Source organism: Mus musculus, chromosome 10, assembly GCF_000001635.26.
Source record: "Mus musculus strain C57BL/6J chromosome 10, GRCm38.p6 C57BL/6J".
In the NCBI taxonomy this organism is placed as follows: domain Eukaryota; kingdom Metazoa; phylum Chordata; class Mammalia; order Rodentia; family Muridae; genus Mus; species Mus musculus.
Window position 1 is genome coordinate 3900502 of NC_000076.6, and position 15201 is coordinate 3915702.

The 15201-nt window shown below is 41.6% G+C and overlaps 1 protein-coding gene across 7 annotated transcripts in view; it reads left to right on the top strand.

The window, feature by feature from the left end:
* Positions 1–15201, top strand: part of Plekhg1 (pleckstrin homology domain containing, family G (with RhoGef domain) member 1) — a 227053-nt gene that overhangs the window by 160251 nt on the left and 51601 nt on the right. For all 7 annotated transcript variants that reach the window (XM_011243078.1, NM_001159942.1, XM_011243077.1 and 4 more), the window contains one exon: positions 3056–3156. In XM_011243078.1, coding sequence (XP_011241380.1) covers positions 3056–3156 — 101 coding nt within the window. The remainder of the gene's footprint in view (positions 1–3055; positions 3157–15201) is intronic.

The following is a 15201-nucleotide window of genomic DNA, read 5'->3' on the forward strand; positions in this document are numbered from 1 at the left end:
CCATGCAGACATCTTCTGTGGATTGGTTGTGAGCCGCGTAATGGCCATAGGTGCTGACATGAAGCCAGTGAAATTACTAGGCAGTGTGACGACGGGCTCTCAGAGGGCTCACTGATGTGCCCACTCCGTCATTTCGGCTGAGACGGAGCTGTTATTAGGCCGAGTTTCCAGCCTCTCATTTTGGCTGCGGATGATTACAGCTGCCAAGGCAGCACATGCTACAGTAGTTTCCAGTAACTGGTTCAGGGTTAACGTCCCCTATTTAAAAGACTTAATTATGGTCAGAGCGGGGAACCAGTTGTGGCCATTAAACTTTGATCTGTTATCTAGAGTGACCTACAAAAATGTGGACTCCTAGTGGCCTATTTTCTCAACAAGAAAAGCAAGCAACTTTTAAAATACAGGGTCTCTGCCATGGACTCTCAGGGTTTCAAAGCACTTTCCTTTAGAGATCTGATGGGGAGCAGGGGTCGGGGGGAGAGGCTTTATCTGTAACCCCAGATGAAGCTTTTTAAGGCTTTTGCCTGGGTTTCTCATTCACAGCCTGCAGCAGCTAGTCATGTGAGTCTAGCAACCCAGACCCCAACCCAACTGTACTCTCAGCTTGATGTGTTGGCAGGGGCCACATTCTCTAGTTTACTTTTAGTTTTCATGCAAAATGCCCCTTAGAATGTCTAATTAGGGTCTGGAAAGGTGTCTCAGTGGTTAAGACCATTTACTGCTCTTCCAGAGGACCCAAGTTCAGTTTCCAGTGCCCAAGTCGAGCAGTTCACAGCTGTTTGTAACTATAGCTCTAGGGGGATCAGATACATCCTGCTTCCTTGGACACTTATGTGTGTGCGCACACACATACAGACACATGCACAAATATAAAAATAACAAAGAACTCTAAATATCTATTGACATACTAAGCTACTATCAAATGTTTATATTTGATGGTAGTCATTAGACCATTTTTATGTCCCATGTGTAATTTTAACAGAAACATAAATTCCTTTTGTTTGGCATCTATTGGAAGATGACTGTATGCCATGCCTGAGCATGGAGGTCAGAGGAAAACCAGTGCGAGTTGGTTCTCTCCTGCCGTGCGGCACCAGGGTTCTGGGCAGGAAACTCAGGTCATCAGGCTGGATAATAAGGGCCGTTACCCACTGACCCATTCCGCTCAGGGAGGGGCGGGTTTTTTGTTTGTTTGGTTGGTTGGCTGGCTGGTTTTGTTTTTTGGATGAAGTTCAGGTTGTACCTGTTGTTCTAAGTGTACTGTTCCTTCAGGTCTGTTGTGCTTAGCTGCTCGTGGCTGGACATTAACTTCTCTGTACATACACAGCTTCTTTACCTCAGTCTCACCCGTGATGGTGACAGTAAGCTTTGCTTGAAGAGTACGGATTGATGCTAACTACACTAAAATCTCGTGAGCCCGCTTTCTTACGAGACATTCCAGAAAGAGAGGGAAGGAAGAACAGAGGAGAAAAGAAAGGCCGTACCAACAAAGCTTGCTTCAAAAGATAAGAAAGGTCATGTGTGACCAAGCTTTTAGGAGGAAATGACCAGAATGAGAGCCTACTGGGGGTAGACAGTGACCTGTGCTACTTCAGGAAGCTAACAGCAAAGCCTTTGCTTTTTTCCAAAGGAGCAAAGACGGAGAATGAACACGACTTAGGGAAAGACGTAAAAAATGAGAATCCAACGCATGCGAAGTCACAGCTTCTCCTTCTGTGGGTTCTTCCACATACCATCTCTCACATGTTGCTGGAAAATGGGATCCAGCCAGGAGCTGGCCTCTGAAATCCCTGTCACTTTGCACATGCACCCCACAATGTTGCCGCTCACCTGCCCCCTAATGCTTGCAGATTATATCTGGTACTTGAGAGGAAGTGGACCTGCAATGTAGCCTTGGGAAGGGACTGGGTTTTGCTTTGGGTTTTGTTTTGTTTTTGTTTGTTTGTTTGTTTGTTTGTTTTTGTTATATTTGGGTTTGTTTCTTTGTTTGTTTTTGGATTTTTTTTTTTTTTTTTACATTATTTCAGCTGTTCTCACTTTTTTTCTTTACTCTGTCCTTGTTTCCTACTGAGTTCATGCTTCAGGAATGCTGGGAGAGAGGAACACTGAGTTATGAACTCTGGAACACACAGGTTTCCCCTCTCCTGACAATTCAAACAGCTTCCGGGATATGTTGGTTTCACCCTTGTGGGTCTGACAGATGTGGGATATATCTGAGAACCATTTAAGTGCTAGACATATAAAATTATTCCCATTCCCAAATTCATTAATATAACTTAACACTTAACAAAAGTGAGTAATGTGCTTGGATTTTAAACTTTTCCAAATTATCTTTTGTAGGGGAATCTTAACCTATATATAAATCTGATACCTTTCTACTTTAAAGGCTTGTCTAATGCAACTCTATCACACTTTGAATTTTTTTTATTTCTTGATTTCCCACTGTATGCATTTCATATATGTTTGAGGGTGAATGGGAAAGCCAGAGATCAACCTTGAGTGTTGTTCTTCAAGTTCTGTCTGCTTTGGTTTTTGAAACAGGGTCTCACATTGGCCTGGGACTGGAAAGTCAGACTAGGCTGGTTGGCCAACAGACAAGCCCCCATCTCCACCTCCCCAGTACCGGGATGACAAGCGTGCATCACCATCACAGACATTTTCATGCTGGTCCCAGGGCTTGAACTCAGATCCTCACACTTGATCAGCAAGCACTTTCCAACTTAGCTATCTCCTGAGGCCTGTAAAGTTTTTCTTAATCACTTAAAGACACGGGGAATGGTAGCCTGTCCTAACTCTGACATTATCACGAACTGTGACCAGCACCCACAGAGAGGTGCTCTGGTGGACTGGGGGTAGGATCGATCCTTTAATGGAGGCCACACATTCTCCTTGTACTCATTCATGAGAGAAAATTTGTTTGTACCCCATGATAAAAGTGATAATTGCATTAGTATCACTAATTATTTAAAATAGATGCCAGTGATTCATCTTGCATATTAAAAATGTCATAGAAAAGATCAGGAGTCCTAAGGCATCCTTCTCATTGATTTCACAGGGTTACCTGGAATGCATACGGGACCAAACCAAACTTCCCCTGGTGACCGAAGACAGGGCTGCTCTTTTTGGAAATATACAGGATATCTACCACTTCAATAGGTAAGTTAATGCATGAAAGGTTGTTTTAACATAAGAATGTTGTGAATTTCTCTTGGGTGAACACACCTAGGAAACTTTGCCCATCATCCTTGATTTGGCTTCATAAATATTGTCACTGTCTGTTCTATTGGCTCCCTGATAGAGCATCAACATCTTTTGTCCATAACAGAATGCAAGCGGAGCATCCAAATATCACACTAGCTTGGTCTCCAGAATCTACCCCTATACTGGGTTTTCAACATGTTTTCTCCTGCCAAATTATTACAGTATTCTTGCATTTATTTGTGGGTGTGTGTGTATCACAGTGACAGAAAACTTTCAGGAATTATTTCCTTCTTTCATATAGGTTTCAGAAAAGGAACTTGGATTGCCAAGCTTTGTCAGCAAGCACCTTTACCTGCTGAGCCATCTTGCAATCCCCAGTTCAAATAACTTAATTCACATACGTATTAAGTAGGTCCTGGATGGTAAACACTAGGCTAGAAAATTATACTTGTAACCAAGGCTGGAAACTGCAGGGACTGGAAACAGATATATAAGCTATTATAACAGTTTGTAGCACAGCTTGGAAGACACAAACGTCAGGCTAAGAACACAGGTTCTGGTGTTTGTCATTTCATCTGGCCCGTGGGAGATGTCCACACTTTGATAAACAAATAGATTCAAATACCACAAAATGCCCCCTCCCGTGGCTGTGGTGAAGCTCTTAGCTGACATGCTTGAAGGGCCAGCTCAGTGGCATCATAGAGCAAGGACTAACATGTTCCCACTGGAGGTGTGCACTTGACAAAGTGAACTGCTGTTATAAAACTTGACATTTCTCCCTCCTCCTGTGACTCAACCGTACTACAAACTGAGTCCTATCCCTCATTGCTTATTCGGATCAATAAAGATGAGTTCCTCGGAAGCATGGTCTCCATCTCCTGCGGCCCCTTTGGAGCCTTGATATTTAGCACCAACCTGGCTTGTAGGAGACAGGATCCTCCCATTCTGACTACCGAGTTCATAGGAAACACCAAAGTTACATCAGGGTTTCATGTGCCTGATCCTGCAGACTCTGAGAGCCATTTTCTATGTTCCTACCCCATGCTTCTCCTGGGCCACCCATTGGGCCACCCACTGTGGCACCCACTGAAGCACCTAGGAAATTTCCTTTAAAAAAACAAAACAAAACAAAACCACAAACACACACACACACACAGTGAGCGTATTGTAAATTACATGCAGAGCAATTCTCAGCTCCAAATAAAATCATAGGTTATGGGCTCACCTGCAGAGATAGGCGGATCAGAAGTAAAACAGTCATCCTCAGCTATGCAGTGAGTTCAAGGTCAGCCTGGGCTATATGGCACCACATCTCAAACTAACAAACAATATCTGACCCTAAATGGAATCCTATCACTTCTTTTAAAGACTCGGGGTTTATAAAAGAAGACAGAGAGATTCTAAGAGCAAGAGGTGGTGGATGACCCCAAAGAAATAGCACTTTGCAGACACAGCAGGGCTGGTGCACATATGAACTCATAGACTGTGACTGTGCATACAAGCTCAAGCCAGCTAGCATGTAAGGGAAGTGGACATGATGTCCCACCCCTAGCCAAGAAGTTATTTGAAATTGATAACTGCTGGAAGGGGCAAAATCAGTTCAATGGAATCTTCAATGGAATGACACTGAGTATATCAACCACACTCCAGGGTGGACCCTGTGCTAAGTAGTAGTCAACCAACACAAATTGGACTCCATGGGCTTGTTGTTATTGTTTTTAACAGACAGAAAAAACTTGAAATTGGGTGGGTAGGGAAATGTTGGGGGTAAGGAATTGGGGAAGAGTTGATAGAGGGAAAAAGCTAATGAAATTTACTACATGAAATTCTCAAAAAATAAAAATATGATTTCTATTAAAAGCAATATCTGCACCCTATCCATAAAAATTGACTCATTGTTCTGTGATGGGACCACAGCATTAGAATTTTCTAAAAGGCCCTCAGGTCTTTATAATGTGAAGCCACAGCCAAGAAACACTATTGAAACACTATCTACATAAATCAGCCCAGCAATAAGATGGTGAGAACGACATCACAAACTGCAGAAGCCACATGTTCATTACTGATGTGTTGGTTTTAATGCAGGCTTCTATTTAGCAATTCCACAAGTCCCTGGATAGCATCAGCTTCCAGAGCCCGGTAATGAAACTGTGACCCAGAAAGATGCTAGATGCTGAGAGACCCCTGGCCTAGCTCCTCTGTGGTTTGGCTGTAAATTGATGATGACAAGAACTTGTGGAGTGTTTCCTTTGTGCCAGAGGCCAGACAGCTTTAGAGGCATCACCCCTCATACATGTCATCGGGGCTCACTCATCCATGTGCCCTCCTGCACAGTAGAACTTTGTTCTTCAAGCCCTTAATGAACACTGGGAGACTATGGCTGAACTCAGGAGAGATTTTTCACTCCTTGAAGCTTAAACGTTCATGTGTCTCCTAGTCTATGGAACCATAAAGGGAAACTAGCAACAAGGTACTTGGCAGTGAGGACCACTCTGCCAAAGCTTGGTGGCCAGGAAGAACTCTCTGGCCTCAAACCCATTCTCTGCTCTTTTCTGTTGGATGTCCATGGGCTATGAAAGCCATTCCTGTTTGAGATATGCCTGGGTCAGAGTGAAGGAATACACTGCTGATGATGTTGTACAAGGCATGGATGAGGTCACATGGTGGCAACCCATCAGGTTCATGCCAGTGGCTGTAGTGATCACATTTGCATAGTCGCAGTCCATGCGGTGCCTTTATCCTCTTAGCAACTCTGCAATGTGAACCAAACACAACAAGACACACAAACTTCATACATGTGAATCATCCTTTCAGGCCAGGAAGTCTTCTGCTCAATAGTCCTGAGCTACTTTGGATACTACTGTTAATTTCTAATATCTTCGTCTGCTTTGAAAAAATATCTGTTGTTTAACTTTACTGTCAAATTGTCTGGGTTTTGTAGGTTAGTTCTTTGCTTGCTTACTTGTATCTTTGTTTGGGACAGAGCTTTACTATGTATTCCAAGCTGACCCTGAACTCGTTAGGTAGCCCAGGCTATCCTCAAACTCACAGTCTTTGTGTGGTAGCCTCCAGAGTGGTAGGGTTATAGGGATTCACTACCATGCCCAGCTGCATACAGTAGGACTGTATGTTTTGTTCCCATCTGTTTTGATTTCCATTTTCTCAGACCTAGAATCTATATTTATCCTTTAGATGACCCTGTGGTTGTTAGAGTTGGTTAAGTAAGGACATTAATGCGACCTCTTATGTCATCACTCATGCATCTTTAATGATCCTCCAATTGATTTCCAAGATGCAACTGTCTGGCAAATCATGATGGAGCTTTAAATAACAGTCTCCAAAGGTCTCTTGTTAGCTTAGTTCTAGGTTTTTCTAAATAAAGTTGTAATATTGTGTCCAAGTTAGTAGAGCTTAAGTCTTCTGAATTTAAGGGGTGGCTAGATTAGCCTGAAATTTTCAGCTGAATTGGTTCATTTTTTCCAAAACACACACATTGGGCATCCTTAAACCTGAAAATCCAAAATGCTCCAAATTGGAAATCTTTTAAACAGTGTGGCTCACGTGAAAAATTTCCACATCTGACCTCAAGTAATGTGTCATAGTCCTAGCACAGATCCACTGAAAACTGCAAAATTACCTTGAAGCTACACGTATAACCTGCAGATGAAATAACAGAAATCTCTGTGTCATACTTGGGCTTCGTCTCCAAGATACTGCACCATTTTATGCAGATATATCAAAATTAAAAAAAAAAAAAAAAAAAAAAAAAGAACTTCTGGTCCCAAACATGTGGTTTAGGGAACTCTTGACCTGGATTTCCAAAACAGAGAAAAGTACAGAGTGATGTATAATAAACTCCAGCTCCTTCCAAGCTATCTTGTACCACGTTTACTTTTTAAATTCTTTCAGTTATAAAGGCATTAAACATCCCACTGAAAACCTCTTATGTGCCCTCCTCCAACATCATTCTGCACTGTGTAGAGCAGACACACACGTGCTGGAGAACCAGTTCTCTGCCATGGCATTAGGGGAGAAATCTGGGCTTGATCATGATTGCCAAGTTCTATGGCACAAACATCCCTATCATGTATCATCCCCTCATATAGTGAAAACCAGAGACACAAATGTCTTAGATGTCAGTGCTCTATGTCATCATTGAGGGAAGAGTAGGCGAGATGCGGAACCAGTTAATATAGACCAAGTTTTGGATCCATTTTGCATTGTAATCGACTTTCCAAGCTGGGTTTGTTTGTTTTCCTGGTTTGTTTTATTGCAGTGATAGCATCCATGTTTCTGGGGATAGTACCCAGGGTCTCACACATACTGCATATATGTGTTCTACCACCCAGCCTGGGGGTAGGAGACTTGGCATCATTACAGATGTGTTTATTTGAAACATATATGCTTTCTTTTCGTTCAGACATGGCATATATACTCCATATTTCTTTTCATTCAACATCATTTTTGAGCTTTAATCCTCTAGTTTTTGTGTGACCACAGTGTGACTCTTCCCAGAGTGTGCCTGCATTTTGCATTGGGCCAATTGCAACAAGGATGATTCTTTTTTCTTTCCCGTTGCTGGCCACCGATATTCTTCTGTGACTCTCCTGACCATATACATCACCTGCTCTCACAGTGGATTTTTCTTCTCTCCTCTCACGCCCTTATAAGGGTTGTTGGTAAATTATATGGCCCACGGGAGTGCCAAGTATTTCCTGGGGTGAGACATGCCCTTTGTCTATAATGTGGCTTCTCAGAAGACAAATCCCACAATTCACAACACAAAATACACTTCCAAAACTAGGATTCTTTGGGGGTGGGTATTAAAATTATCTCCCATTCTTGGGCGATAAGTATATTTTTTTCCCAGACTCCTAAAATTTTGCTTCTTATTGCATTTCTTTTTAATCTGCCTGAAACTGCTAATGGTGAACTCTTTGACAGAAGACCTAAGCTCTGATGTCACATGCCTAGCCAAAGGTCCCATCACAGCTGATTGAAATACACAAACTCTCCACACTAAGCTGCATTTCCTGTCCTTTGTATGCCGAGTTTACATAGGTGTGTCAGGATGAGTCTGGGCACTGAGTCCTCTTTAGTCTTCTTTTCCCACTGTGCTGGTGGCATGCTGCCTTCAACAGCGAGTCCTCAACTCTGATTTAATTTCTCTTGATTTAGCCCTATCAAGTGGTTTTGTTACCGTTTCATTAGTTTTCCAACATTCATCTAGTACTCCATTGGTAACTTTATAAGTCTAAGGTTTAAAATGACAGCTTTACATGACTCAGTCATTGCATCTATAGCCCTGTGCCTCTCTGACCAATTATTTATTTACTTACTTATTTTTGAGACAGAATTTCATGTAACCCAGGCTGGCCTAGAACTCAATATATAACCAAGGATGACCTCAGACTCCTAACCCTTCTGCCTCCACTTCCCACATCCTGGGGTTCCAGGCACTCACCAGATCCCATCTACTGTTTAAAGTGTCCCGTAAGAGTATTTAACAAGTTTTCTCCCATGTGATAACACGTAGTTTAAAAATTTACTCCTATGGACCTTAAAATGCTAATACCATTTTGACTAAAACAATTTCCTATTCTTTAACTGTGTATTCTCAGCTAGGTGCTTTGGATTCTTACATATGTTGTCATATCTCCAGGCTTCCCCATGATGTCTAACAATGGCTTGTAGATGCTGCTAGAACTCTATGGTGTCAATCTGAAAGTGAGGTGACATATTTTGTTTCCTTGTTCGGATCGTCTTCCCTTTGTGTCCTCTTCTTTCCCCACTGCTCTGAATTGACTCCCCCCCCCCCACACACATACAACTTCACTGCCTCATCTTCATTTTGGCATCTTCAGAAGCATTTTTCTATTTATGAACTAAGCATAATGAAACTTAGAGAGACACCTCTCCATTTTGCTAGAGCTTTTAGAAATATTGTGGGTATTGAACATTACTGAATTAAGAGTTTGGCTTTAATATATAGAATATTACTTTCCTTCTGTGCATATTGAGTGAACTTCATTGGCAGACGTTCTGATTTGAATCACACACATGTATCATTACTAGAATAAACTCCACGTGCCCGTGATGCTTTCGATGTTTGTATACTGATGAAATATTTTATGCTTGTACATAAATGATGATAATACTATTGTTCTTTTGTTATCTTCCTTTCTATTTTGATATATCATGGGGTTTAAATTTTTACATCTCTCATCATGAAATCCAACTGAGACTTCATTTTGGTCTACGTTTTAGTAGCCACATCTCTTACTATATAAACCTCCCACCAGCCCTGAAATTTTAGTCTCCAGTTTGGTATCTGGAACAAATCTCCAAATGGACAGAAACTAGGTTAGTTAAAAGAAACCACTTGAGCACAAAAATCCCAAAGCTTTTAAAAGATTGTATTGCCAACCACACACACACAAAATAAATAAATAAATAAATAAATAAATAAATAAATAAATAAAAGCCAGTACTCTTGGAATACAGAAAAAATTGTCTAAATTGTAACTTGAGTCTTTCTTTTAGGATGAATCATGAGAAAATGCAGGCAGTTCCTCCAACTTGGATTTTTATGTCTGAATTGATTATGTCTGAATTGATTAACATCACTAGACTCAATTCCCCAATAAAAAGACATAGACTAACAGACTGGCCACACAAACAGGACCCAACATTTTGCTGCTTACAGGAAACCCACCTCAGGGATAAAGACAGACACTACCTCAGAGTAAAAGGCTGGAAAACAATTTTCCAAGCAAATGGTCTGAAGAAACAAGCTGGAGTAGCCATTCTAATATCGAATAAAATCGACTTCCAACCCAAAGTTATCAAAAAAGACAAGGATGGACACTTCATACTCATCAAAGGTAAAATCCTCCAAGAGGGACTCTCAATTCTGAATATCTATGCTCCAAATGCAAGGGCAGCCACATTCATTAAAGAAACTTTAGTCAATGGTCTTTCTCTATACAAAGGATAAACAGGCTGAGAGAGAAATTAGGGAAACAACACCCTTCTCAATAGTCACAAATAATATAAAATACCTGGGCGTGACTCTTAACTAAGGAAGTGAAAGATCTGTATGATAAGAACTTCAAATCTCTGAAGAAAGAAATTAAAGAAGATCTCAGAAGATGGAAAGATCTCCTATGCTCATGGATGGGCAGGATGAATATAGAAAAAATGGCTATCTTGCCAAAAGCAGTCTACAAATTCAATGCAATCCCCATCAAAATTCCAACTCAATTCTTCAACGAATTAGAAAGGGCAATCTGCAAATTCATCTGGAATAACAAAAAACCTAGGATAGCAAAAACTCTTCTCAAAGATAAAAGAACCTCTGGTGGGATCACCATGCCCGACCTAAAGCTGTACTATAGAGCAATAGTGATAAAAACTGCATGGTACTGGTATAGAGACAGACAAGTAGACCAATGGAATAGAATTGAAGACCCAGAAATGAACCCACACACCTATGGTCACTTGATCTTTGACAAGGGAGCTAAAACCATCCAGTGGAAAAAAGACAGCATTTTCAACAAATGGTGCTGGCACAACTGGTGGTTATCATGTAGAAGAATGCGAAATGATCCATGCCTATCTCCTTGTACTAAGGTCCAATCTAAGTGGATCAAGGAACTCCACATAAAACCAGAGACACTAAAACTTATAGAGGAGAAAGTGGGGAAAAGTCTCAAAGATATAGGCACAGGGGAAAAATTCCTGAATAGAACAGCAATGGCTTGTGCTGTAAGATCGAGAATCAACAAATGGGACCTCATAAAATTGCAAAGCTTCTGTAAGGCAAAGGACACCGTCAATAAGACAAAAAGGCCACCAACAGATTGGGAAAGGGTCTTTACCTATCCTAAATCAGATAGGGGACTAATATCCAATATATAAAGAATTCAAGAAGGTGGACTCCAGAAAATCAAATAACCCCGTTAAAAAATGGGGCTCAGAGCTAAACAAAGAATTCTCACCTGAGGAATACTGAATGGCTGAGAAGCACCTGAAAAAATGTTCAGCATCCTTAATCATCAGTGAAATGCAAATCAAAACAACCCTGAGATTCCACCTCACACCAGCCAGAATGGCTAAGATCAAAAATTCAGGTGACAGCAGATGCTGGCGAGGATGTGGAGAAAGAGAAACACTCCTCCATTGTTGGTGGGGTTGCAGGCTTGTACAACCACTCTGGAAATCAGTCTGGCGGTTCCTCAGAAAATTGGACATAGTACTACCAGAGGATCCCGCAATATCTCTCCTGGGCATATATCCAGAAGATGTCCCAACCAGTAAGAAGGACACATGCTCCACTATGTTCATAGCAGCCTTATTTGTAATAGCCAGAAGCTGGAAAGAACCCAGATGCACCTCAACAGAGGAATGGATACAGAAAATGTGGAACATTTACACAATGGAGTACTACTCAGCTATTAAAAAGAATGAATTTATGAAATTCCTAGGCAAATGGATGGACCTGAAGGGCATCATCCTGAGTGAGGTAACCCAATCACAAAAGAACTCACATGATATGTACTCACTGATAAGTGGATATTAGCCCAGAAACCTAGAATACCCAAGATACAAGATACAATTTGCAAAATACATGAAACTCAAGAAGAACGAAGACCAAAGTGTGGACAGTTTGCCCCTTCTTAGAATTGGGAACAAAACACCCATGGAACGAGTTACAGAGACAAAGTTTGGAGCTGAGATGAAAGGATGGACTATTTAGAGAATGCCACACCCGGGGATCCATCCCATAATCAGCCTCCAATCACTGATACCATTGTACACACTAGCAAGATTTTGCTGAAAGGACCCAGATGTAGCTGTCTCTTGTGAGACTATGCCGGGGCCTAGCAAACACAGAAGCTATTGCTCACAGTCAGCTTATGGATGGATCACAGGGCTCCCAATGGAGGAGCTAGAGAAAGTACCCAAGGAGCTAAAGGGATCTGCAACCCTATAGGTGGAACAACAATATGAACTAACCAGCACCACCCACCCCGAGCTCGTTTCTCTAGCTGCATATGTAGCAGAAGAAGGCCTAGTCGGCCATCAGTGGAAAGAGAGGCCCATTGGTCTTGCAAACTTTATATGCCTCAGTACAGAGGAACGCCAGGGCCAAGAAATGGGAGTGGGGGGGGGGGGAGGCGTGGGAGGGGAGGGTATGGGGAACTTTTGGGGTAGCATTGGAAATGTAAATGAAGAAAATACGTAATTAAAATAAAATTTAAAAGTAAATAAATAAATAAAATGTAATTTTAATACAATGTAATGATTCATTGGAACATTTAACAAAGCAGAGAGAGGTGGGACAATTTCCATTTTAGTACATTTTCAACAACCCACCTCAGTGAGTCACAGCTTTGTACACTGGTGGGAATCCTTTTATAGACAGGGGTTCTTTCGGGCAGCTGGAGTTAAAGGCTAATGTATCTAGTCATTAGTTCCAGGACAGTCAGGGTTACAAAGAGAAACCCTGTATCAAACAAAGCAAACATCTACAAAAGCCTTATGTATCAGTGAGCCATTTTCCATTCTCATATACACATGAGTCTCTGTGGAAGCCACACATTAAAACATTGTAGTTAGGTCGTGGGGGACCTAAGTGTTGCCTGGAGTCTGTGCCAGGCAGAAGAGGAGAGGCCTGTTCCTGACCCTTCAACGTAAGGCAGTGTGACCTTGAAGTCACAATTCCTCCCTTCGGGTTCACAGCAGAGGTCAGAGAAAGCATCACAGAGAATACTTTCTTGAAAGAGAGCAAAGCTGTTGCTCTTTGTCCACTAGGGCAAGTTCATGGGCCTGAGCTCAAGAAGGAAATAATAGCATTTTCTTGTTCGTGATCCCATTCAAAAGAGAGGAGAGATTCAGAATAATTAATTACTCGGGCTAAAGAAAATAGACCCAGACCATGAAAGCAAGATGGCCGAAATCTGATTTTAACTCCAATAAAACTCTGACACTCCATCCATCCTTTGTCTGTCTCATGGCCCAAAGCTATACTGAGGCCATCTCTATGGTCATTAGCCCATTAGACTGTAAATTGGTAATTTAATTGTAAATTGTAATTGTAATTGGACTGATGGACTGGGTGACCAGTCCTGTTCCTGGTGATTGGTCCTACTAAACATACAAGCACACACACACACACACACACACACACACACACACTGTATCTTACAGTCTTTCATTCCTTCCTCACAATTCCTTGTCTTCCTGAATCCCCACATTCTGCAATGTTCAGCAACCCCCAGCCACAACAACTTCTTTCCTACATCTTACACAAGAACATACCAAACTCATTCTGTCTTTAACTTGCGGTCTCATTTCTTAAATGATTTCTCCCAAGCCTCTGCATGCCCTCAACTATCAATCAGTCACCTTCTCAGAACACAAACTTTATAAAGCCTCCAATTCCCCCTGCCTCAGTTTCTCTGCTTTATTAACTTCAGATTACATGGTACCAGGTGGCACTGGTTACTTTATTAGCACTGTCTAGGATCTAGCTCCCTCCCTGCTCTGTGGTTCTCAGGCAGTGAGTGCTGGTCAATTATTTACAAGTGACCTGTCTAGAGCCACGATGGGGACCCCAAGCACTTCCTCCTCCCAGTCAGTCCACTCTGAAAGTAAAATCGATGCTTAGAGGGAATGCTCAGAGCGCAGAGTTTAGAACGTGGGGAGTTGTGCATAACCAAGGAATAGTTCAAGTAAACTATGATACAGTGTGCTGGAAGCCTCTCAGAAGTCTGATCGCCCCAGAGAGAAGATTGATATTGATCGGCCCGGACACAGACCTTCCATACAGAGTAAGCTTTCCTTCAGTATCTAAGAACACCAACCCCAACAGCCTTGTCTTCAGCTCCCCTTTGTCTCTTACCTTTTCTCATCTCTGCTCGGTACTCAGAACACAGTGGTTGGCTTTCAACTGCTTCTCATTTAATTACACCCATCTCGCTATATAAATAACAATAATACAAATATCTGAATGACATTTGTCAAAGTAAAAATAATCTTACAAAGGAGATGTTTTAATAAGAATCCTGGAGGAAATGTTTGTAATTACGACTATGGAGCGGATTTGAAGGTGATAGGATGACTCATTCGGTGTGGTTTCTGCCTCCAGCAGACTATCAAAATATCGTCACCCTGCTCTGAAGAAGCCATTAAAAGATCACCTCCTCTCCTAATGATGTGGTTTTGTGTCTGCTGTTTTCAGTGTATTTTACCCTAATATATTACAGCAGGTTGAATTCAGAAGCAGGTAAGAGAACCCAGCTGGAGTTAGATATGAGAATCGAACAAAAATGTAAGACATGTTCTTCTGTTTTGTACAAACTGTCACAAATGAATATTTATATTCATATAATTATCAGAGTATAAATAGGTCATGCCGAATAAAATATTTGAATATCCCTACCTGAGAGTGAGAGTGGCTACCTGATAAGATCCATCTTTGCACAGAGGTCATCAGCATCATGGTGTCTCACTTGTCTTAGTGTCACTACAGCTATAACGAAACACTGCAGCTAAAAGCAAATTGAGGACAGGAGGGGCTTTGTTTTGTGTTTTTGTTTTTGTTTTTGTTTTTGTTTTTTGCTTACATAACCTGAGTTACTGTCTACTGAGAAAGCCAAAGCAGGAACTCAAACAGTGTGGGATTCTGGAGCCAAAGCCAGATCAGAGGCCTCCTTACAGTGGAGAATGCTATTTACAGGTTTGCTCATTGTGGATTGCACAGCCTGCTTTCTAATAAAACCTAGACTGCCAGCCCAGGGAAGACCCCACCCACCATGAACTTGACCATGCCCCATCAATCACTAATTAAGAAAATGCCCCAGAAACTTAGAATACCCAAGTTACAAGTTGCAAAACACATGAAACTCAAGAAGACTAAAGACCAAAGTGTGGTCACTTTGCCCCTTGTTAGAATTGGGAACAAAACACCCATGGAAGGAGTTACAGAGACAAAGT